The 27,214-nt window shown below is 40.8% G+C and overlaps 1 protein-coding gene across 2 annotated transcripts in view; it reads right to left on the reverse strand.

Moving 5' to 3' along the window:
- The window catches only part of SGCZ (sarcoglycan zeta), a 559,799-nt gene that overhangs the window by 57,020 nt on the left and 475,565 nt on the right, over positions 1 to 27,214 (reverse strand). For both annotated transcript variants that reach the window (XM_081924603.1, XM_081924602.1), the window contains one exon: positions 16,931 to 17,018. In XM_081924603.1, the coding sequence (XP_081780729.1) occupies positions 16,931 to 17,018 (88 nt within the window). The remainder of the gene's footprint in view (positions 1 to 16,930; positions 17,019 to 27,214) is intronic.

Below are 27,214 nucleotides of genomic sequence, written 5' to 3' on the forward strand. Positions count from 1 at the left end.
GAAATAAATTCATGCAGCTATAAAAAGGTAAAGGGACCCCTGGCCATTAGGTCCAGTCGTGACCGACTCCGGGGTTGCGGCACTCATCTCGCTTTATTGGCCGAGGGAGCTGGTGTACAGCTTCCAGGTCCTGTGGCCAGCAGTGGTCATGTGAACCAGAGCAGCGCACGCAAATGCCGTTTACCTTCTCGCTGGAGTGGTACCTATTTATCTACTTGCACTTTGACGTGTTTTCGAACTGCTATATGAGCCAGAAAAGCCGGTTAATCTGTAATTGATGAAGCCACCAAGCCATATGTTGTGTTTTAAGGAAGTTTGTCTGGAAATATTTGAAAACAGCTGACTTTGAGGGGGTGGAATGCCACTGATTACAAATGTCATGTGGGAAAACATCCATTTATCCAGAAAGCACTGTAGAATTGGTTGGATTGGTGTGAGTGACTGAAAGATGGCGCACCAACTGTTAAGTATTGTTTAATGTACATTGAGATGGAAAACAACTCTGCATTTTGTCTGTATGTATGCTGTGAAGCATGGCATGGAAATTTCCAATGGAGCTGAAGAGAGAGACTAACAAATTAATGATTAAGTAGGACTGTATCTTTGTGGCTCAGCCACAAAAAGATATACTATTACAAGTCTCTGCATATGCTAATCTGTAGCCATCCTTTTTTGGATGTTGGGGTTCTTTGTTCTCAAGCTGCTGAACAGAATGAACAGGCTAATCTCTCTCCAGGAAAACACCTTCAAGCTAATGGAGGCTGGCATGGAGGAGAGACAGCTTTGATTTTTAGCTTAGGGTATGCATAATACCTATATTGGAATCAGTATTAGAAATTATGTATCTAACCGAATGTAACTTTCTTTGTTTTAAGTTGATTGGAGTTTGAATTCTGTAAGTAAAGCTTCTGAATCATCATTTTGAACTGGAGAATTTTTATTTCAAAGAAGAGTCCGTTTTTTATTCATCCAAATTACTTCCATATGCACAGTATTAATAACCTTGATACAAGAAGTCATGCAACCCTCATAGGACCAGCACGTCATCGGAACCATTTAATTCTGGCACTATTTTAAGTATGAGACCCATCGCATGGGGCACCCACATGTGTAAGTTTGGGTTTTTTGCTGACCTTCACCCAGCTACCGCTGTCACACTTAAATTGACCCTGACATTAAGGCATGGGAAACTGGTGATTCATGGGATGAATCACAAGAGATCTTGCCTATCCAGACTGACATATTTGACTATAAAAAGAAAGGAGCGCTAATAATTGAAGCCATCTAAAGAGACATTGAGCAACTTAGAAAGACGAAGAGCTGCCGTACAGATTTAGAAGCAACATGTACTAGGTTGAGTGGAAACATCCTACAGTTCTCAACTCAGGACATCAGAAAATAGTTCTTTAAGTGCCATCAACTCACATGGTTAAAAAAAATATGGGAGTTTACTATGAGCCCGCAGTACGGAGCCAGTGTGGTGTAGTGGTTAAGAGCGGTAGTCTTGTAATCTGGTGAACCGGGTTTGCGTCCCCGCTCCTCCACATGCAGCTGCTGGGTGACCTTGGGCTAGTCACACTTCTTGAAGTCACTCAGCCTCACTCACCTCACATAGTGTTTGTTGTGGGGGAGGAAGGGAAAGGAGAATGTTAGCCGCTTTGAGACTCCTTCGGGTAGTGATAAAGCGGGATATCAAATCCAAACTACTACTTCTTCTTCTTCTTCTTCTTCTTCTTCTTCTTCTTCTTCTTCTTCTTCTTCTTCTTCTTCTTCTTCTTCTTCTTCTTCCTCCTCTTTGAATGTATCTCCAGACTGGAATCTGAAGCAGGCAATGCCAGGAAATATTTTATCCTGTGTACCATCATTCCATTCTGCAATGGAAGGAATGGCATGAAATCCATCCTTTTAAGAGTGGGTCATGTGATATTCCCTGGTCAGGCTTGCTCATTGGTGTGGGCAAGAAAGTAATTTTCTTCTGCATCCAGTGGTGTTATGAGGGCAAGACTTTGGGGCTGGAAGTCAGGGGTGAACCAGCAGGATGAACCAGATAGCCAAATGGAAAGGGGTTGGCATTGCACATTTTGAAGTGAAAAAATACATGCCACCATCTAAAGAACCATTATTCAGTCCAGAATCTAGAATTACCTAACTGGGCCACCATCTGTATTCCCTGTGAGAAACTAACTTTGCCTTCAACAATTTCAAGTTGAGAGAACCTGACTCTTGGGGACAGAAGGGGGACTTGCAGCTAAGAGGAGCGTCAATCTGGATTTGCTGGTTTTCAGAAAATGTAAAGAATGTGCTCCCTCTTTGGATTTATATTACTGGGTAGGTGCAAGCCTTACCCACCCACCACTGGGATACTTACTACAATTCTATATTTATTTGCAGCTCCAGCATAGAAAGCTGTTCAAGTGGATGAGCTTTCCTCACCAAAGGAGGGAGCTGTAAGTAAATTACTGAGATTTGATAATGCCAAAACAAATGAGATTTGCATATGCCAAAGCAAATTACACACTAATTAAATAATCTTTTGGATTGCTTTTTGTTTGTTTGCTTAATTGTGTATGAAATAAGGAATAATTCCAATGATATTAGAAAAAAAAAGTCATTTGAAATGTATTGATTCTCAGTGACAGAAGGAATCACAGAGATAGCATGTTTTAATAATGAGGTAATCCTTGGCAGAACCTAAGCTCAATCTTTAAAATTATAATGTCAAATATATCTTCAAAGATGCAGGATTTGGGGTTAATATTGATGAAGCTTCAAGTATGATTGGCCACCAGTGGGCTTTGCCATTTTTTGAAATACATGAGACACTCTACGTTTACTAAATATAAGTGTGTGGAATTTTAAGTAATTTCACTGGCACATTAGAAACATCTACGTAAGCTACTGCTAAGGGCCTTCAGTTTAAGATGTAAATTGGGGGCACCCTAGAATATTGAATCAAAATCATGTTAAGCCCCTATGATTGAATATAAATGTATAGGCACTAGAGGATTCAGATGTATTTGGAATTAGCTTTTGATCACAAGGGGAAACAATGACTGCTTCTTAGAATAGCTACACTTTATTCTCAGCTGAAGTTCTAAGATTTATGTCACACTATTCAGCTATTTATAAATCATGGCCTTGTGGGTACCAGGCCCCAAACTAGCCCCATCCAAAAAATTCCCATCAAAACTATGACTGTGTATGTAAAAAAACACCAAAATCCTATCTGCAACAAGAATGCAAAATATGTACAAAACTGTATAAAACCTTCTGTGGCGATCGCACAGGGTCCCTGGACGTTTCACTGTCTATTGATACCTGTGTCACCACTTTATTTCTCACTGCCCTACCTGGGACAATACTGAGTCCAGTCAGGGTTAAATTGAAACATAAACTTTTGTTTATTTATTGCAGTTTAACAAGCGTGTAGTTTCATAAACAGTATCAGTCAATTACATTAATCGAGTGCCTATCCAGACCTATAACTTTCGCTACCTGCTCTCACTCACTAAACCACCTCTCCGATATTTACTTGTCTGCCTAGCCCCTAACTGTTCCTGACTCAGCCTATTTTGTTACACTAACTGAACCTACCCACAGCTCTAGCCCAATTCACTCCCACTCCAACCAACCACCCAACTCCCAACGAACTCCCCCTTTTGCCCCTCCCAGAGCTGGTTTTATAGTCCCACTGACTCCACCCCCCTGGGTCCTGACTGGGCAACCTGTTTAACTATTTCACCTCCAGCACTCTCTCATATGTTAACGTCATACCTTAAGGCCTGATTCATACCTGATTCATCAATGGGCACATCACTTACAGGTGAAAACAAGAACCTCAAAAGATATCTAGTCCACCCACTGCCAATGCAGGAAACCCATCTACTGCAGGATCCTTGATAGCTTAAAAACTGCTTAAAAACCTTAACAAAGGATATTCTACCATTTTTTCTTGGCAATGTGTACCACTGGCAAACAGCTCACATTGGCAGGGATGTCTTCCTAGTGTTTAGTCTGAATCCCTTTTGTTTTCATTTGAACCTACTGAATTCAGGTTCTACCCTCTGGAACAACACCTATTAAGAAGGCTCTCTTTCATAGCACTTTCCATAGTCTTCCCCTCAGGCTACACAACTCCTTCAACCTTCCTCACAGAACACTCTGTAGGCCCATGAACATCCTTTGCCCTCCAACATGGTCTGTGGTGCTCAGAACAGGTCACATTATTGTAGGTGACGTCTGTCGAAAGCAGAAAGAATGGTACCATTGATCTCATAATCTGGATACTATACATCTGTTGACAATACACAGAATTGCCTTAGCCTTTTTTGTTGCTGCAACACTCCACTGACTCAAGTTTAGTCAGTAGCACTAAGTGGTGGCAAATGCTCACTAGAACAGAGTTCGCAAGGCACCCCAAAACATGAAAACTGAAAACTAGTGGGATAAATAGGTATATAATGCCTCTGCCCTACCAGTTTCAACTCGAGATGGGGGTGAGGAGACTATTTATTATCTGTACTGAACCATCACTTTTAACAAAGAATAAACAGGAAACAGAGGAAAATGTATCTCGGATTCATATCCCCATCTGCAAACCGTTAAAATGACCTTATGATTGATGCAACCCAATCTGTCCTGGAATGTCTGGTTCTCCTTTCTAGCATTTATTATGTAGATACATACTAAAATGAATTTGGAACATGGCACTTATAATAACAGGGGCATGACTACGGAATGGGCAATTCAAACAAGATTTCTGAATGACTCAACTGGATTCCACTTGTACTTTGGCCCCATTTGCTCTCTCTCTTTATATATACACATATAAAGCAGTATCTATGTCATGCGCCCCTCCGCCCAAAATCCTGGGAACTGTAGTTTGTTAAGGGTGCTGAGAGATGTTGGGAGACCCTTATTCCCCTCAGAGAAATACGATTCCCAGAATTACCTGGGAAGATGGATTGATTGCTATACCACATTGGAAATTATGGTAGCCACAACTATTTAAAGTGGCATGATATTGCTTTAAATGTACACTGCAGACACCTTATTAAATTCCAAATACACAGCATATGTGCTGCATTTCCTGTACACACTCTTGATCTTGATCTGACTCTCATTCAGTGGAATTAGATTTTTCTCATAGGCTTCAATAGATGTTAGTATCATTCTGCTGCTGGCTCAGCAACAGTACCACAGAAGCAAAGCTTGCTTCAGTGAAATTGCTTCAGATTAATAGATTAAGAACACACTCAGTAAAATAATCTAGTTATGCTAGGTTCGTAACTGATGTTTTATTCACCATGTTTGGGGAGATAAAAAGTTTATTTGCATGCTTTTAGAAAGGAAAGAAAGTGATGAGGAAAGAAGAATTATAAGATCAGCAACAAAGGTCCATACACTTAGATTTATATAAGTTTGGAGAGGTGGATGGTGATAGATGATAGATAGATAGATATAGATAGATGATAGATAGATAGATAGATAGATAGATAGATAGATAGATAGATGATAGATAGATAGAGATAGATAGATAGATGATAAATACATAGATATAGACACATAGGTATAAGCTTCTATAATTGTAGGAGAGAGGGGCGCGGTTATTAGCTAGGCCCAGAACATCAGATCTGAATAAATTAACATATGCCTTAGTTACCGTACTTTTCCATGTATAAGACGAGGTTGTCCTCATTAAAAATCATGCTAAAAGTGGGGGTCGTCTCATACATGGGTAGTGCATAGGGTGGACGTTTGATTGGTTTCTGCAGCGGCTGTCAGTGGCTATAGTGTGTGTTATTGGTTGCTGCATCAATGGGTGGTGTTGATTGGCCGACGCTGTGGCAATTGTGCGAGTGATTGGCAGCTTCTGCCAGCAAGGAGACAGACAGGAGATGGATTTTGTGACGCAAAACCCTAAAAAAAGCTCAACAACCCTCAGCAATCCCCCCAAAAAAACCCTAAAAAAAGCTCAACAACCCTCAGCAATCCCCCCCAAAGCTCAAGAACTCTGGGCAACCCCCACCCCCAAAAAAACTCAACAACTTTTTGCCATCTCCCCCCATTTTCTGAACTTTCAGTCCCCCCCCCCCCGTCTTATAGACGGAAAAATATGGTACATTGAAATGGAAGCAATGCAATACCCTCTACATGTGGCTTCTTTTGAGGCGCCTTTGGAAACTTGCAGATGGTCCATAATGCAATAAGAAGGATGCCAACTGGTACACACTCATGGAACCATGTTACAACTATCCTGGCAATGGTTGCCATTTGGGCACAATTCGAAGTGTTGCTGGTTTGGTCCAGAGATCCTGTACTCCCAAACCACCCTGCCAGCTTCCTAACATAAGAAGGAATGGTGGAGACATTTATTACAACCTGGCTGGGCACCAAACTGCCCCCACGTTTGCTGGAAAGTGCGTTTCTGTGGATTTTCACGATATCAAATTATTATTACTTTAGAATTTTGTGAATATGATAACCTCTTTATTTAATATGATTAGTCAGCTACCATCATCATCAATCATATGCACCCCTTCACTTTTCCCTGCTCTCTGCCTATCCTTCCCTTTTTCCTCACTCTTTCCACCCACTCTCTGATTATCTCCCATGGACTACCTTGATCTTGAGCAATTGGGAATGAAAATTAGATTGGCTGCAAAACTTAGAAAGAACAGAGCAAATGCGGCCGATCTCTGTGTAATGATTTGCTTCTGTGGGCCAGATCAATGTGCCCTTGGATGCAGCTACTTCCTTAAAGGTACGAGCACAAAATAATCTTTAATTTAAAATCTTCGCGGTATTATACAAAGCCAGAGTCTCACCCATACCCAAATACTTGATTGGAAACACAGGAAATCTTTTCAGAATTCATTACAGCAGTCATTCTTCAACAGAGCCCAGTCACATTGTCTTACTGTTGTTCATCTTGTTTTCCTCTAGGTGCATTGCTTACTGATTGACTGCTCTATTAGTTACTCTCAAAATTTGCCAGGTGTTAAATTAAACTTACTTGAATGTAATCCCTGGATCCTTGTTTTTCGCCCCTTTCTTTCTTATTAAAAATAGGCATGGAGTTTGACCTGCTGCAGCCCTCAGAGACCTTACCTGTCATCCCTGAGTTCTCAAAAATAATTGCTAATAGTGGTGCCAATCCCTTTCCTGCTAGCTGCTCTAACGCTGTAAGGTGAATTTCACTACAAGGCTTGAGGTTTTGAAATATGCTTACATTAAGCATTCCTTAACCTTTTCTGTTCTGATTCCATCACTTGACTGCTCCAGTCTTGCAATCAACATCAAGCTTCAGAAAGCTTTCAATGGATGTGTGTGTGTACACACATGTTTTTTTGGAAACAAAAGCTGATAAACTTAAAATTCAGCAACCAAAGAACCAGCTAGAAGAAGCTAGTAAAATGCAGCGAGCAGTCAGTATCATTCATTTCACAGCTGGTTGTGTGTCAAAGCCCCATGACCCTGCAGTTCCATAGGTGATGAAGAAACAGGTAAGATAGCAGCATACAGTTTGGGAGGTTCAAATAGGCTACAACTTTATTGGTTACAGATGTGAGTGGTTTGGCATAGGCATTGGGTGAAGCCAATTGTTCCACTCCAGCCTGACTGCTGGGAGTGCATCTAAGGGTAAACCACATATTAGGGGAGGGGGACTGGGTGGGACAAATAGGGGTCCCTCCCAGATGGGTCCCAGTTGGAGGAGTGATATGGCCCTAGCCCCCACCTGGCCATTGGACAGAAGCCACTCCTTGTGGATCTCTTTAATGGGACACCCTTAACTGGGGAGTGGGGAGCCAGAGGCTACAACCTCTGCTCCAGCCAAGACTAAGGTTTATTCAATGCTTAGCCACACAAAGTTGTGATGATTGCTATGAGATTGGCAAAAACCGAATGGCCAGTGCCAATTTTTTGGGAGGAGTCACTGTTGGTGCTTCCTCGTGGCTTGGATGCATGACACACAGGAGCTGTGTGTTCAGTATTGTGGGTCTTGGATGCGGTTGGCGCTGTGGTCTAAACCACTGAGCCTCTTGGGCTTGCCGATCAGAAGGTCGGCGGTTTGAATCCCTGCGACGGGGTGAGCTCCCATTGCTCCGTCCCAGCTCCTGCCAACCTAGCAGTTTGAAAGCATACCAGTGCAAGCAGATAAATAGGTACCGCTGTGGTGGGAAGGTAAACGGCATTTCCATGTGCTCTGGCTTCTGCCACTGTGTCCCGTTGCACCAGAGGCAATTTAGTCATGCTGGCCACATGACCCAGAAAGCTGTCTGTGGACAAACACCGACTTCCTTGGCCTGAAAGCGAGATGAGCGCTGCAACCCCATAGTCACCTTTGACTGGACTTAACCGTCATGGGGTCCTTTGCCTTTTAAAATTTATTGTGGGTCCAGCTTCCTTCCAGCTGAGGTCTGATAGATCCTTTCCCCATTGAACTTTTGGTGTCTGATGAAGACTATTTTTTTCCAGCAGGCTTTTCACTGAATGCTGATTTTAGCGTATTAACCAATTCTTATCTCTTTGGTGCTGTATTTGTTCTACACTGTTTAGAGATGGTTTTAGTTGAGCAGCATATCCATTGTTTAAATAAAACAAATTGACACATGTCTACTCAGAAGTAAGCCCTGTTGAGTTCAGTGGTACTTAGTCTGAGACAAACAGACATTGGGCTGTTGCATATATAGTATCTGACCACTCTTATCTAGGCCACAGTACATTAAACTTAGAATCATAGAATTATAGAGCTGGAAAGCAACACAAAGGTCATCTAGGCCAACCCCCTGCAATGCAGGGATCTTTTGAACAACGTGGGGTCATGCTCTACCAACTGAGCTACCCCATTATATTTTTCCCTGTTGTGTGTTGCTGTAACCTGCCCTGTAACTTCTGGGTGAATTGTAGGACATAAATCGTAAGGACAATCTGTCGATAAATCATCCCCTCCCTCTACCCACCGCTGCCCAATTCTATTTCTGTGGTAAAGTTTTGTTTTAAAGGTAGGTAAAATGTAATCCACGTTATTGCATGTAAAAGGTCAATTGTACACAAACTATCTTGATTTATATATAAGGTATCAACAGGAAGATCAGCAGGTGGCAGACTGGCTGTATAACTGCCATTTCACATGATCTTGAAACAAAGACAACACTGAGAGTGAGGTTGTGCCTTTATATCAGGGGTCAGCAAACTTTTTCAGCAGGGGGCTGGTCCACTGTCCCTCAGCCCTTGTGGGGGGCCAGACTACATTTTGAAAAAAGGAGAAGAACGAATTCCTATTCCCCACAAATAACCCAGAGATGTATTTTAAATAAAAGGACACATTCTATTAATGTAAAAACACACTGATTCCTGGACTGTCCGCAGGCCGGATTGAGAAGGTGATTGGGCCTGATCCGGTCCCCGGGCCTTAGTTTGCCTACCCATGCTTTATATAAAGACCGAGGGCAGAACTGAATCTCTCAGAGCTACTTTTTTAAAGAAACATAGCGATGCAGCACAACTATTCTGAGTTATAGAAATAGAAACCATCATATCTCAACATCACCAGTTGCTTTATATTTGTAGCTGCTTAAAATACAACACAATTCACATTGTTTTTCACTGCAAAGTGGAGACTGAGTTTTGCACCAAGCTCATCCACAGTAACTGGTGGATGAACTGAGCTGTACAACTGACTTTGCATTTAGATACATGTTGACTGCAGTAAAAAGAAAAAGAAAAAGAAGTAGAAGATTTTAGGCTAAAGTAGGGGAAACAAAACAAGCTGTGGGATCAATGTCTCCAGAATAAGAAACTTGTGGCCTTGGATAATTTCTTTTGAGGAAGTGGATGCTATTTTTTTAAAAAAAAAATAAATGGTGTGGAGCTGGTTCACCACACAGAGAAACAAATATGGAAGCACTGTACTTTTGTGGAAGGAAAGCTAGATAGTGAAGGGTAGCCAATATGGTGTGCTCCCGATGGTGTTGGACTCCAACACAACTCCCATGATCTCCAGCGAGCACGAACATTGCTCAAGGATGATGGCAGTTTTAGTACAGCTAATTCCGGATGGTCGCAAATTCCTCCCATCCCCTAACTAGAAAGATGCACGGACAGACTGAATAAATGCAATCCTTTTAAAGCGATCCATATCCATTTGCTACCATCATAACATCCCACAGAGCTGTTTGCCAATGACAGTTTAAAGGTTAAGTCAGAGGCATGTGGGAATGACAACATGTTCTCCAGATATAATGTTAAGTTATAATGTGGCACTAAATGTACTTGCCCTCTTTAACGGCTTTCTCCAGTTTGCACGCAGGATATATAGTTTTGCCAAAATTAATGAGATGTCTGAATGTCAGAAGGGGTGGAGAGAGAGCAAAAATAAAAATTTAATATCCTGTCGGAGACTTGTTATAGAGCCAGATGCTGGAAATAATTTAACTGTACTTAACGCCCGGCAGCAGCTTTCTGAATGTCATGACAGTCACATAGCATCTGTCCTAGTAGCTAAGCATTAGCAGTTAATATATATGAAACAAGCCATTTAAATGGAAGGTCTTTGGAAGAGGTGTATTAAATCACCCCAAACAGATTCAATGCTACCTGAATAATATTTGTGTTCTCGTTTGGAGGGGGTCTCAGAAGTTAGAAAAATAAGTACTTATCCTCATTAAACCTTTTTCTGGCAGTGGCTGACTATCCGTGCTTAAGGGGACTCCAATAATAAAGCAGGTGCCAATTTTTTAATTGTCCAATATTGTTCTCAAACTCAACCAGGATTGAACCCCCCTCCCCATGCTTTCGAGGTGGTTTTCCTAAATCCTAATTGATCTGCAACTCCCTTCTCCTAATGCACGAAGTGCAGGTTTCCCTATAAAAGTATCAGCTATGTTAAACAATATATATGAGTTAGTGAAGCAAGGAGCAGCAGTGCTGTAAAACAATGCTAATGTGGCTCGGACGAGGCTATGAAATTTCAATGTAATTGGTGCAGGATACATGCCAGAGTGATCACAATATATAGGAAAGCTTTAGGTTTTCTTTACCACTCCCTTCTTTCTGATAGATCTCACCTGTAGATGTATGTCTTCTGGAGTGTCCAGAAACAGGATGTTCTGAACATCACTTTAAGCACCTCTTACTGAATGTCATAGTCTGCTGTGAGATAGGTCTTTTAATTTCGGTGGGCCAACTGAATAAGGTAATAGGAAAAGCATGCACAGCATTAGGATTCCCCCACACACTTCATTCTGAGCACAATGCCGCCGCCACCAAATGATCAATGCCTTGCCGGCATTGTTATGCTAAGCCAGTCTTCTGTGCCCATTCCGCTCAGTCACTGGAACTAATCTCTGCATTATTGTGACTTTTATAACAGACCTATAAACTAAAGCCAGGCTTTCATTACACAAAATGAAGGCTTCTTAACATACTTCTCAATGCGTTTATTGCTAACATCCACGCAAACATCACATATCCTTTTCCACATTATGCACCTGGGTGTTCCTCCCTCCACATACACACACCCCACCCGGGATTCAATATAGCCCAGCCAAAGGAACAAGTGCAGAGAGAAGCTACACCTGCATTTTCACGGTGATAACATCAGGACAACTCGTACTAGACAGTAATAGCAGGCAGAGCTTTGCTGTTATTGAGAAGACGAAAAATACCCAAAGCCATCGATTCACATTGTGCCATTTACATAACAGACAGCCTGTTCCTCAAAACAACACATCACCCTACCCTGAAATGAGTGAAGGAAGAACAGGGTATGAGAATAGTAATCAAATATTTAGTCCCATACATTTTAAATTCTTTTTCTGCTTTTCTGTTTTGATCTATTGAAACTAATTTGATTCCACATTTTCCAGTGCTCACAGTGGTCTACATTTAAGAATTAAAATATAATTCTAAGATTAAAAAAATATTTAACTTAAGAGAAGAGTTAAGTCACACATGCACCAAAAAGCATGAAAGTTTTAAGTGAAGGCACTAGCTTTAATTTCTGTTCTGTGCCGTGTAAACAGTAGCCATCGGGAGTAAGTGCGCCCACTTACAACTTAGCCTCCATGTATCTACACTTTCCCCCCCTTGGTCTTTCAGCCCAATCTTCTCCAGGTTCTGTTGCTTCTGTTGATACTACACCCATCTACCACATCCACGTTTGACAAAACATTGGTTTCTAAATTCTAAAAGCTTACTTCCAATCGCCAACCTCTTGGGTACCTTATCTTAAGCTGCAGAATACAGAACTGTGAACTACAACTTGGTCTGGTGCGGCTACCGATAATGATGGCTGTGTACTACTATCAGATCTCTCTCTGAATACCAATTGCTGGGTAAAGTGCTGTTGAGCTCATGGCTTACTTGTGGGGTCCCCATAAGCATCAGGTTGGCCACTGAACTAATTACTAGACCATTGCTCTGATCCAGCAGGGCTCTTACTATGTTTTTATGATGACAGTCAACCAGCACCAATGCCTATCTGACCCCAGTCTTGTATCAACATTTACACAGCCTCTCTCTACACACACTGTCAAACTGCTCTTACCATCAAGTTGCTTTCCTTATGATTGGCTGAAATCTACTGTCCATCATTCATACGATTGCACTTATTTCATACAATGATCTTATAAGAAACAGAATTAACTCCTGATAGATGTAGTAAGGGCCACAACCTTAGATGGCTTTCCAAGAGAATGAGGCAAACTCAAGAAGGATGATAGCACAATCTCACACATGTCCACTTAGAAGTTCTACTGAGTTCAATGGGAGTTACTCCCAGGGAGGTGAGTCTAGGGTTGCAGTGTATCAATGGCTTTTTGCATGGATAGCAAAATGGAATCTCCCATATTCAGATTTACTTCAGTAAATCAGTTCCTAGAAGCGAACAGTTTAATAATAATAATAATAATAATAATAATAATAATAATAATAATAGCTCTGCTTGTGAGCTTCCTAGATGCATCTAGCTACTACTGGAGAAAGAAGGCTGGACCAGAAAGGACTTTTGAAATCAGCTAGGGATTTTTGCAAAAATGTCCTTATGGATTTTTTTCCTTCCAATTTTTGTTATCTTTATTTAGCGGCGAAATGTTATACAGAAGAAAAGAATAGTTCATCTATATTCATTGACGATAGCTACAGAGCCACAGATTATATAAAGCACCAGATATAGAAAAGATCTGCTATGCTATTAGTGGAGTCATTCTCTGAATGTGGATCCTTATGTATCGCAAACAGCATCATCCATGTGGGAGTCACGGGGGAACAAAAATATATTAAGAATACACCTCCTTCCCCAAAAACCCAGCCCAGTGAGGACTGAAAGTGTTCAGTGGGCACAGTAAGTTGACTGGTGGGAGGTGGGGCAGGACAACAGAAAATAGGGGGGGAGAGAGAATGGAAAGGGGCATCCATACATAATACATGACTGGCTGGCTCGCATACTGAACAAGAGTATGTCTCACTGCACTGTTTTGGTGCAGGCCTCTTGTGACTTAGTACATGCACTATACAAAGTGCTCTGAACATTCCCAACGTGCTGTGGAAATGGCAGGTGTTACTATGTGCAGGGATCTCCTCACATAGCTTCGTTCAACTCGTGCACAACTGTGTATATGTGTGGCGCTGGAGGGAAATTAAATAAATTGATTTAAACTGAAAAATAGTGTGAAAAGCACAAAACAACAACTGTCCAGCCCCCCAAAGAGCAGGAAAACTGCAAAATTGCTGTAAAACCAGCAAGAAATCCCATGAGCCTTTGTAACTGCAATCCGATTGTACCGAGTTTTAAAGGGTGTTTACAGATGCTTGCATAAGGGATGCGGGTGGCGCTGTGGGTTAAACCACAGAGCCTAGGACTTGCCGATCAGAAGGTCGGCTGTTTGAATCCCTGCAATGGGGTGAGCTCCCATTGCTCAGTCCCCGCTCCTGCCAACCTAGCAGTTCAAAAGCACATCAAAGGGCAAGTAGATAAATAGGTACCGCTCCAGCGGGATGGTAAACAGTGTTTCCGTGCGCTGCTCTGGTTCGCCAGAAGCGACTTAGTCATGCTGGCCACCCGGAAGCTTTACGCTGGCTCCCTCGGCCAATAAAGCGAGATGAGCGCCGCAACCCCAGAGTCGGCCACGACTGGACCTAATGTTCAGGGGTCCCTTTACCTTTACCTTTACAGATGCCTACATAGCTCCCCACAGCCAGATTGCACTTATGACTGAGATAACTTTGAGGGCTTGATACTATTGAAAAGTAAACTGACCCTGCAGAGATTTCACCAGGATTAGAAAGCAAGAGAAGTGAAATGGAACGTAACTATGATACATTTTAATCAGTAGACTCCTCCGACAATCTGCACCAACTGCGATGGCTAATTAAATAGTTCACAGGTGTTTGCAGTAATGACTAACAAGAGAACATGTGTTGCTTTAAAGCATCTGAACTATTTAGAGGATTAAGTGCAAACACTGTATTGTCAAGCCGACTGGACGGTGCTCTCGCACCTATTTAGTCACACTTACAGGGTGAAACTCAACAAATTGCCATTCCTTCAATCTGAGTTTCAGATTGCTTCCCTATATTGCATTCAATGGCGTGTCAGAAGAAACCTAACTTTAAATACCGCTAGAGCTAAATGTTTAAATAATGTATTTACCAGAAGCAGCAAGTGCAAAATGGCTAGGAAAGGTGCTGGCTTAATTTGCATCCATTTGTATCTGCCACCATGCCTGGCTGCCTTTGACACAACCGTTTAGGGCAATCATCACAGATGCTGTGTCTTTGCATATTACACTGCCATGCCTCAGGTAGAATAACTATATGAACGAAACAACAATCCCTTCATCAGATGGAGGGGGGGAAAGCTCAGCAATTCATTTCTAAAAAAGAGAGAGGTAGCAGGCTCCAGACCTCCTATCCGAGAAGCCCTTTCCCCCTTAATCTTAAATGAATATTATATGTACATTATATGTACTCAAAAAGGCTTTTGCAGAAAACAAGATAATGAACAGTGAGACCCCCCCAATTAAAAAAAAAGCCCTCATTGGAAAAGAAAAGGGTAATCAAGAGAGTAGGGTTAAGGTCTTGCTACAGTCCTATAGTATACTGGCAGTTTTTCAAGGTAGGGCCTTAAGTCATTTTCTTGAGTGGCCATGAAGGAAAAGAGGTTTATAAACACCCTCCCCTGGACCTCTTATGTCTGGCAGCAGGAGTCAAAAGCTAACAGAGATGATCAGAGAAACTAAGATGTTTACTTGCGTTGCCTTTCAAAAGTGGGCAGTGCCTTCTCTGCTCATTAACTGGCTAAGGTTTTTGGATTTAGCAGATCGCTTATAGAACATGATTATTTGTTGTAATTTTCAAAACTCACCAGTCAAAAACCATCAGTCTAGTGACGGATCTTGTGGTATCAATTAAATTTGTTGCTTTAGAAATGCTAGTTGATCTAAGTTTCAATCAGTTAACTCATCCATTAAATCTGCAGGTGTTTCCATATGAACAAAATAATAATTCTGAAGAACAGGGGGAAAGGGCACTGTCTTTGCTTTTAAGGTGATGAATACAAAGGTTTTTTTACAAGTACTTGTATTAAAATAGTTGACATTATTTGAAACACACAGAAATGTATTGCCTCTTAGGAGATTTTAGTTGATTAATCTAACAGATTAATCAACTAAATATTGCAATCCTTTTAATATGTAAAGTGACCACTAAAAATATTTGAAATGGCATTACAATAAAGCCACTGCAATGATAGCAACTGAATTGGGACAACTGGGAATGACAGAATTGTAAAGAAGAACAGTACCCTGACATCAGAGGATGATTTATGATAAAAATCATTCTGAACCATAGAAATTCTCCCTGAACATTAATAAAAACCTAACATACTGCATGGCATATGCTCACAAGGGACGTCATTATTTAAATATGCAGTAAAGGTTTTCTATGTGTTTTTCTGCAGAATTGAAAGATTCTTCTTACTAAAAAAAAAAATCTGTATCTCTTTTTTGGGGGAGGGGGAAGACCTGTTAAAGTTCCATACTAACTCAGCATTATAAAACATAACCATAAATGAAGAAGAACAAAGAGCACTCCAAACCAACAGAGGATAATGAGGCAGATTGAAAATAGGCACATGCATCACCTGATATCTGATCACTTGATGATTTGTCGTTCAAAGAGCAAAGTTATTTCCTCCGCCACTAATATATCCCAAAAGTGGCAGAACCACTGTTACAGTGACACTGTGGCTCTCATCTCCAGCACTGTGCTAATTATTTTGGCTATAATTAATAAAATTGGAGAGGGAAACAAGCTTTCTGATTTGGAAATCCTGTTATTACACACCCACATATATTTACATGCACACTCTGCAATACAACACATGATGTCTAAAAGTAAATGCTTATTTTTCTGAACAACATTCCCACTATATGTGGAAATACAGTCCAAAGGCTCCCTATCCTCCCCAGTATCTTACTGAGACTGTGTTCAGAATGTTTTCCCTCTTTCTTGAAGAGGCCGTGAGTTTTGTGTTCATAATCATAAAAGAAAATCCTCTGATATTAGCAAATAATTCCCACACATTTAGTACCATTGCTGTTGCATGAAAATTATAACTCGCTTTACTAAAAGGCTAGAAGAATTCTAGATTAATCTGCCTGTGAAAAGGTTGAAGTGCAATAAGATTTTCTAATAGGGTTAATCCTCATTTTATCCGATCAATTATTTGTTGGGATAGATTATCTTTTTTTATCGAATTACCATTGCAGAGCTAAATTCTGCTAAAATTGCAGCTAAGGACATTTAGAGTGCACTGAACTTGGTTAATCCTTTCCTGCATCCTTCCTGCTACACACTATATTTAAAAGAAATGGTGTCTGCAATCTTAACATGATACACAAAAGCTTCATTAGAGAATAAGACTTACCTACAGTCAGCTGTCCCGTTAACTGTCCCATGTGGTTTCTTGCATTCACTGTTACATTCCTGTCAGACTGTAAGACCAGAGGGCTATCCTGGGAAACATGTATAAGATAAGGAAATGAGAGGGAAAAATATAGCAGAGTCAAGCTATAACGACTGACATACAAGTATGCTGGTGAGGTCTAGTCAAAATAGCACAGTCTTGCTGATATCAGCTATAACCATGGAGTACCATTCAAATTCTGTTGGACTACAACCAGGTCCGGCCCAAGACATTTTAGCACCTGAGGCAGGCCACAAAATGGTGCCTCCCCTCCAAACCAGGGAAGAAGGGGTGAGTGAAGATCTACATCGGGAACAAGGAGGGGAATAAAGATCTGCATTGGGATCGGATGTCCTTGTGGATCCTGCCACCTGAGGTTCTTGCCTCAACTTGCCTCATACTTGCCTGACTGCAACACTCATTAGCTGTCGCCAAGATGGCTAATGCTTAGGGATTATGGGAACTGTAGTCCAACAACTTCTGAAGGTTGCCAGGTTGGCTGCCCCTGAGCTAGAATCACATGAAATTGAAGACGCAGAATTTGATTTCTGAGCTATTCCAAGGTTTTTAAAATTCTGAAATGGCTCCCTTACATAACTGCATTCAGAATCAGAGACACAGGCCTACAAAGTGACTCATTGTTTGGTGCCAAGCATTTGGTGCCATTGCGTTTATATGCCCACTTGAAAAGCTGCAATTTGGGTGTGTATCAGCAACCAAAGCCACTATTTTCTGGTATATTTCTGACACTAAAGGCAATGCTACTGCTAAGAGAATGGTCATTAAGGGATCCTTAGTATGAAAAGGGGTGTGGCATTGGCTGCTGATGTCTGAAAACCTGGCATTCTGGTTGCATGGGAGGGTACACTATTCAAAACAGCAGAACGTGGGCTGAATAAAGATCGTTTGGGGAGGCTACCTCCAGTTGACCCAACTGGAAGCATAAGAAATTATGACACAGCCAGGTGAATGGCGAACATGGTGGCCTTTTTGCCAGGCTTTCAGAGAGGCTTGGGCTTCCTGCATTCTTTCTTATGCTGCTACTAGGTTTGAGTTGGAATCTGCTTCCACTTTACACAGCTGCTTTTGCAGTGGCTGAAATACTGCTCAGAGGCATCTGGGCAAGAAAAAAGACAAGCGGTAGCAAGCTGAATGGAGGCCACGTGAGTGCCTGTGAATATTTTCCTCCAAATGTTTACTCTGCCCCTAGAAAATACGAAAAAAGGTAATTATCACCTTCTCTGCCCCACCTCCTCTCAAAATCATTCAAAAATTCTAATACAAGCAGTTTTGGGTTAGTTCTAACTTATATTGGTAGTAGATCTCATTTTGCTTTTGTGATCAAAGTAGTTACATTTCATTTCATTTTGTTTTTTTAGAAATGCAGCATATCATTTTAAACATAATAAATAAATTGTAGAGATGTCTACACTTTTTCTTTTATCCTTTATTTCTTTTTTTATGTTCAAATTGCAAAGGTGTTCAATTTAGAAACCATATACCTTATTTTGTGGGAAAGATCACATTTAGGGAGGACAGGTTAAACTGTTTTCTCTACCCCTACCTAACAGAAAGAGCTGCCAACCAGCCAGAAATAAATTAGCCTGGTTTGCCCCTGTGCCTTTAAGATAGGTTTGGTTTATTGAAAAGAGCAGGCAATTTTTTTAATGACATGGAGCTATACATTATTACCTGTTTAATTGCTGCAGATCAACTTGGTGTTTAAGAGATAATTACGGGCACTGGATGAAGTTGGCATCTCTAGATTCAGAACATGCCTGGCTATTTCTCAGCAAGCATGCATTGCTGTGCAAACAATGCTTGGGTCTGATGATGGCTACATGGTTAACGCACTGTACAAATCTCAGGAAAACCCATTACTGATTGTGTCTTTGATTGGGACATGGGATAAACTGGAGATGGACAAAATTGTAGCTGATTTGCTTTAATGATTTCTGGAACTGTCCTAGCACTAGACCGTAATAGAAATTAGTTATGAGAAATGTTAGGGAAGCGACTGGTTATGATACAGCATTCAATCCAGCCTCTGGTTGTATTTGGAGATCTAAAATACATAGCTGCTTCGGATGCTTTGGAGACGACTGTTCATCTTTTGACAGCAGCCAAAGGGCAACCACTCAAAGATGGTGGGAAAATGAGAACAGGCCTATCACGTTCAGTAGAAAGCCTGTTTAGAGTGCAGGAGGCAAGTTTCTCTGACTGAATTGACGGACACGGTATAAGTTAGAGAAAGATGACAGGTGGACAACAAAGTTGTCTATACTCCGAATCTCTGGAAATGTCAAAATACAAGGCTATCATGAACAGCTGCTTTAAAAAGCTTTAATCCATCTATTTAAATGATAAGGTAGTTTTAGAATAGATTAAAAATATTACTGAGTCACTGGTTCCACATAGTGGAATCACTCAATGCAATGAAACAAGTCTCCATATTGGGAATGTGTAGTAAAGACACACATCTCTCTACTTCATGAAAAGGAGGAGAGGTGACTGAGCTGAGCTGATAGCACTGACATCACTATTATGAGGTAATAAGTAATCACAGCAAAAGTACAGTATACTGGCTTTTGTTATTGTTTGTCATTTAAGCTTGAATGCATCCATTCCCTGGCTCTCTCTTGGTGGATATGTAAGATACAGTGGTACCTCAGGTTAAGTACTTAATTCGTTCCGGAGGTCCGTACTTAACCTGAAACTGTTCTTAACCTGAAGCACCACTTTAGCTAATGGGGCCTCCCGCTGCTGCCGCACCGCCGGAGCACGATTTCTGTTCTTATCCTGAAGCAAAGTTCTTAACCTGAAGCACTATTTCTGGGTTAGCGGAGTGTGTAACCTGAAGCGTAACCTGAAGCATATGTAACCCGAGGTACCACAGTATACACGACTGGACCCATAACACCTCTGAGATATTTTACGTTGCAATTGTAACAACACCAGATAACACCAGTGCAGGAATGATTCATTCAGCTTGGTGTGTCTATGTGAACTGGACCACACATAAAGTCCATGCAGTCAAAAATCCCATGATATACACAGATGCACATCAGAGGTTTTTAAGCAGAGGTCGGATGGCCATCTGTCATGGATGCTTATTTGAGATTCCTGCATTGCAGGGGGTTGAACTAGGAAGACCCGCACGGTCCCTTTCAACTCTACAATTCTGTGATTAAAAAATAGCAGAACCATGTGTAGGACCTCGCTTTTTGTCACAGCTTTGAGATTGCTCAAGTCATAGGAAGAGGCAGCCATGCACTTTCTCTCTGCTTCAACCAGAGAAGCAACTGTGATGCTTGTTAAATGGCCCTATCTGTTTCTAGAGTCAAAAACAGCTACCACAGAAACTCGGGGGAGGTGGAGGAGAACTTGGGGGAAAGGACTGCATGCTGATGAGAGTGAGGTCATAAGCCTGATCAGAACTTATCGATATGGAGAAGTTCTGTTCAGGCTTATGACTACCCTTGAATCAGCATGGAGCTGATTGATATGGAGCTCTTGGTAAATCAATTAGGCTTGTTAAATCTCTCACCTCCCAATACACACAAACATTTTAAGCACCCTGCTGACAGCTAGCAAAAATGAGGAGGGGAATATTTTGGGACCAGGCAGGAAATGAGTTAAGTCTAAAAGACACAGGGAAGGGGCTTAGCAGTGGTGGGAGGCGCAAGCAACACCGCCTTTCAATGGTCATCAACTGATAACTGGTGGTGTATGTTTCAGAAGAGAGGATGGCACTGGTGGCTGCAATCGTGTCCCCAAGAACCTACTTTGTGTGACTCCACATTGCTAGACAGAGCAATAGTGCTATTTTGCTACCCTCCACAAGGCAGCCAAATGCAAACATAATGAAGTAATTTCCCACCTCCCAAATGTGGTTGAAAGATCTCATTGGAGAATGTTCAGCCCAGGACTCAAATGAATAAACATTCTTGCTAATGAGCATTTAGTAATCTAAACCGCTGGGAGGAGCACAGAGAGAAGAAACACCATGGTGTACCTGTAACAGCAAAACCAGGCACCTTCACCTGCCCCAGCGGCAATAAAACATATCTCTCCTGTATTGGTCTCTACTGCCACAGCAGGCGCTATAACTCTCCAGCATTTTGACTGTACCTCCTGGATAGCACTCCTGATGGCCATTGTCTCTCAAGACAGAAGGATGCCAGCATTAGTAATCTCTCCCCAACTGCTTTCCCACTGAATGAGGCACAGAACAGTATGCAGTTGCTATGACAGCTTAGCAAATAAAAATATTTTCTAGGCCATGGACACACACACATACTTATAATAATCTTTTAGAGGAAATAAAATATCAACTTCATAAAAGCTTTCAGAAATGAGTGCATGGAAACAGTTTTTTAACGAAGTACAGGTAAGGAAATTAGTGGCTGTTTTTAAGCCTGCAATGTAATCTATCAACTTTGTTATTTACTGCAGTCTCATCAGTGGTTTGCTATTTTAGCATTAATCCTCAGAATGGATACAAATCTGGTGTATTATAAAGAGCACAGAAGACCACCTGTCCTCGCTAACATCTGTTAGCTATATACAAATGCCTGGATAAATTTTAAATGTTATCAGTTAAGTTCAGATATTCTCCTGCTAATCAGGCTACCTCACAGTTTCTTTTTAATTTGGTGATACTTTTTAAAAAAAACCTAAATTGTTTTATTTCTCTTCTAAAATCAGGTACAATGGCAATTCTTTTACAGGAAAAAAGAAATACAGATCATCAAGTCAAACCAATCTTTTACAACTTCTACAGGAAATAATAGGAAAAACTTCACATAAAAATAGTCATTAAAATTCAAATCTAACTACTTAATTTGGTTTATTTTTGTAATATCAGGAGAGATGAGAAGCTTCAAACTTATTTAACTACCTTGCTATGTGTGTGTTGATTTCTGCAAAGTTAATAAACCGTCTCCATGATAACATAAAAAGTTGATTTTTCCCTGTCCATTTGCTACTTTTGCTTGGTGCCATAGCTTTCCTAATAGTCCTCATTCTTTATTAGGCAATTGAGATTGTTTTTGGGGGTCTTCTCTCACCTACTCCATATCTATACCTGCTGAAACAATTAAAATCTCTTCCTCCATGGTGGTAAAAACACCACACCAAAATTTTCTTCCATATAATTTGTTTAACTTGTCACATAAAAAAGGAATCTTCTATAGCTCAACAGTTGAAGGCATTTAAAGCGTGTCTCACACACTGCAATTTAGGCACGAGGGCTGAATTGTTGCACGTGTTATGTCTAAAACATCTTGTTGCAGAGGGTTGGATTCTGAAGCAGTCCTTCCAACCCCATGACTTTTAACTGCTTTTGGAAAATAGCTTAGTCCAAGTGAAGGACATATTTGGTTGGTGATTTAAAACAATTTAATGCCATCTGGCCTTTTCTATGGACACTTTCCATTTTTCTAAACTGAAAAAAGAGCAAAGCATTGCTCCTGATTTTCATTCTGTCATGCTACTGAGGACTAATGAAGAAATAATTATGGACCTGTAAAAGGGTATAATTCATAATGACTGAAAAAATCATTAAAAATCATTAAAAAAAAACACACCAGAGTCTTGAGGTCCAGCTCCGAGGGCCTTCTGGTGGTTCCCTAACTGCGAGAAGTGAGGTTACAGGGAACCAGGCACAGGGCCTTCTCGGTAGTGGTGCCTGCCCTGTGGAATGCCCTCCCATCAGGTGTCAAGGAAATAAACAACTATCCGACTTTTAGAAGACAGCAGAAAGCAGCCCTGTTTAGGGAAGTTTTTAATGTTTGATGTTTTATCATGTTTTTAATATCCTGTTTAAAGCTGCCCAGAGTGGCTGGGGAGGCCCAGCAACTTGGGTGGGGTATTTTTTTGGGGTATTATTATTATTATAGAATAATAATAGAATAAGAGAACAAGAACATACGTTTAGAGAAGATTGGAAAATGTTTATTGAATATATGGGAGTAATTGTATACACTTGAAAACACTGGCAGCATTAACATAAATTCAACAGTGTAAATAAGTTTTGATGGATGTAATAATGGAATATTGAATGGTTTAGTTTATGTAAAATATGCAGGGATTTATGGTATGCAAAATTAACAATGGAAAGAGAGGAAGGGAAGTCATTGATATTTTAATGTTTAAATGAGTATTCAAAATTGTAAAATAGTGTGTACGTGTGTGTGTGTGTGTGTGTGTGAATAAATAATTTAGGTTACAATCCTATATGTGATTACCTGTTAAGTCCTGTTGAAACTAATGGGGTTTGTATCTGTGCATGCATATATATGCTTGGGTTGGTATACTTAGGGATGGGGTAGAAATTTGATTCAGTTCACAGCTAAAGGTGAACCTCCCTAATTTGCACTTTTCAAACTAATGTGTGGCCCAAAACAGTTGTTCTTTGAATTTTGCACTTCTCTGAATTTTGCAATGAAATTCTCCAGCCAAGTAAAGTGTTTCAAAAGTGTACATTCTAGGACAAAGTCTGCATACAAATTCATGATTATTCAAGAATACATTAAATTAGGGGACACTGCTTTGCAAAAATGTGTATTTTAGAGAAAAATGTGCATTTTAGGAGAAATTGAGCTAAAATGCTGATGAATTTTCATGAGGACTTTTTTTTTTTAAAGACTGACTTGGAAACGTGGAGAACTGAATTTAATTTTGTAAAAATGAAAAGCTGAAATTGACCATTCCACCTTTCTTCAAGCATGCTTACTGGAAGTAAGCATCCTATCTCTTCTATTACTCTTCTGAGTAAACGTAGTAAGTTAAGTTCAACAAAATGTTAGATAATGACTAGATGTTACTCTTGACTCTCCAACATGGAGCCTTCTTCCCAGAGGAAAGGCTTCTAGGCTGTTTCCACCAGTTCATTAACTTGCAAATAGGAACGTGTGAAGTCATGGTGAGCTCCTTCCTAGGATGTCAAGTGCATTGTATGTTCTCCTCTTCCTCCCCTCTGCAGTAGATTTATTTAATAGTTTGTCAAGCAGCTTGCCCTCCTGCAGCTTGGCAGATGGAAGGGGCTTTTTGGCTTGTCCATCTTTCCAGCTGCAGAGCCATGACTGTTTGGGAGCGTCCGTGCCCAAAGCAATCATTTGGGCTGAGAATATGAACATTGCCCAGGGACGTGATGGCAACCAAAGCAGCTGCTAGGGATATTTTTCCTAAGTAGTGATTATTATTTTTTTCCATGCCCCTTATGGACTTTTTGAAGTTCTTTAGCCCCAGCAATTGCTGGTCTGGCAAAAGAATATGCGGTAATAAATGACTTAATGGCTGAGGTATCAAAATACACCCTCAAAGAACCACTTTGTTGTTTATAGCACTTAGCTGGGGGGGGGGGACACCCTCCCACTGCCAAAGAACAACACGTGAGAGTCATATTTCCAGTTTCTATCTCTCCGTCATTTGATTGGTATTAATGCATTTTGTCATTAAACTGCAGGGGTACGGATTATCTTTGATTTCAACTTGACGTTGCCTGAATGAATCCATTGTTTCTAACTGGAATTTAGAAGCACATTAAAATAAACAGAGCTTATTTGAATACATTATATGCTCATTAATCTAATGAAAAAGAAAAGGGTGTCTCTCCCCTTCCCACCCCCGGCTAAGAATGTGAGGTGCCTTTCCACAATGCAGCAGAGAATTAGGTGTACTTAAGACCTTTGGTCCCAATGGGCTTAAGCGTTCTTTACCTTGTGCTGGACTGTGACATCTGTTCTTTAAGAAGTCTCCGTTTCATCTTTGTGAAAGCAGAAATTAATTAGTATGGTATATTATGTAGCCTAATATTTATTTTGGGATGGTCCTGCAGGCTCCTATCATTGACTTCCTTATATCCTCTAGGCTCTTTAAAGTCACTTGATGAGTGGAATTCAAAATTAGTCACGCTACTTCCATGACAGTTTTATTTCAATGAAGTCATTATGAGTTAGATTTTGAGCACTATGGTAAGTACTCAGTTTTTAGATTACTTGGATATTAAGGGTGATGTCCAACCATGTCATACCCAGTGTAAACTCATTAAAATCAATATATTTAAGTTCCTGACAACAATGAATTTCAGGAGTTTACTGTGAGCATGTCCAACATGCCACCCTAAGTGAAGCGAATTCCTTTTAGGTCTTCAGTCTCTGGGTATTATGTATACTTATTTATATAGTAACCCTATAAATGTTTACTCAACTTTTACTTACGTCCAGGCTAATGTGTATAGGATTACAGTCCTAGACAATTTATCTAGTTCAAAATGTATTTTTCTTATTTCTTTTGAAATACTTGCTTAATTTATCATCCAGTATTAATGGATTTTCAGTTTCACAGCTTTCTTTTTCTTGTCTTCTCAATAAGTTTTTATAAGGTTAGAAAAATCATATCTATTAATCAAATCAGTTGTGTTTGGAAGATCTACAAAGCAGGTTAAATGCTAGATAGTGGAGATAAACTTGAATAAATATCAGATAGCTCTGGATTTGTTGTGGGCTTGTTCTGTTCCCTTATCATGTCATCCAGATAGCTAAAGAAAATAATCTACTGAAACCCTATTTCACATCGAGATTCAATATCAAGGTCTAACTTTCTCCTGTTTAATTTACTATCCAATAAATTGTCAACTGAGAGCATTGTAATCTCCAGACCATTTTTAAAATAGCAAGTGCTGGTTATTTTTATATAGGCAAAGCATTTTTACACTGGCATTTAATGAAAGGACTGATTTATAAACATTATCTGGAATCTTGGAGCTAGGAAAGGCTTTCCTACAATTACGTTGCTGAGCAAGATTCAGGCGAGAAAGAAAGCATGTTATAGCTTGGATGAAAATGTGCTTTTCACACACTGGACATGTGAAAACAGCATCTACACATGCAAGTAATCAACACAACTCAAACCACCACTCATTCGGGGGTCCCACTCTCCCTCTCTACCACTGTTGGCCTGTATCACTTAAGTTGCTCACCTTTGCTATGATCGGTTTCTTTGTGTTTTTCCCCAAAATTATATGTTCACCTCTTCCATCAGGTTTCCTAAACTATGTACTTAGCAATTGAACTCCAAATGAGCCAAATTAATAGATGAAACCAGAGTTTACTTTCATTGCAGGTTAGCCAATGTAATCAGTAAACAGAAGTTAATTAAGATAGGGTTTTGATTTTTTTTACAAACTATTAGAATGTACAAATGGAGCAGAAAAAGAATAGACTTTAATCTCCTTCTGGGGGTTTCTGCAACGATAAGAAGTGTGAAAGGAACTTCCAGATAACAGGCATAACAACTAGGTTGAGAGTTTGGCACTACGGTTATTATTTCAACTTTGCCATTTGTGTTGGCACCTCCCGCTAATCTGTTTGGATCAGCAAGGAATTGGCATGGCCCAACAGAGACTGTAGTTTGCAGGCAAGTAGATACCAACCGGGATGCAGGTGGTGCTGTTGGTTAAACCACAGAGCCTAGCACTTGCCGATCAGAAGGTCAGTGGTTCGAATCCCCATGACGGGGTGAGCTCGCATTGCTCGGTCCCTGCTCCTGCCAACCTAGCAGTTCGAAAGCACGTCAAAGTGCAAGTAGATAAATAGGTACCACTCTGGCGGGAAGGTAAACAGTGTTTCCGTGCGCTGCTCTGGTTCACCAGAAGCAGCTTAGTCATGCTGGCCACATGACCCGGAAGCTGTACACTGGCTCCCTCGGCCAATAAAGCAAGATGAGAGCCGCAACCCCAGAGTCGGCCACGACTGGACCTAATGGTCAGGGGTCCCTTTACCTTTACCTTTAGATACCAACAGGCAGGTATTGAGCTGAGCAGCTGAGCAGCTAGCAAATTAAGCCAGTCGGCAGTAATATGCTATCTGAAAGCTGTACCTAGGAATGTAAGTTGCCTTATACTGGTCCATGTAGTTCAGTATTGTCCATACCAAGGGTGGGGAACAATATGTCTCTGGGCCACAATTCCCATAATCCCTGACTGCTTGCTATGCTACTTGGTGCTGATGGGGGGTTCTAGTTCAGCAACATCTGGAGGGCCATAAGCTCCCCACTCCTGGTCTACACTGTCTGAAAGAAGTCCTCCATAATTTCAGATGGGGAGCGGGTCTCTCCCAGTGAACCCAGGACCTTCACAAGCGAAGTATGTGCTGTACTACTGAGCCATATCCCTTCCCAAGTAATTACTTGCTCAGACTGGACACAGTCAAGAAGTTTTATATTACCAGATCAGAACTGATT

This window comes from Podarcis melisellensis (genome assembly GCF_964234715.1).
Source record: "Podarcis melisellensis genome assembly, chromosome: 9".
In the NCBI taxonomy this organism is placed as follows: Eukaryota; Metazoa; Chordata; class Lepidosauria; order Squamata; family Lacertidae; genus Podarcis; species Podarcis melisellensis.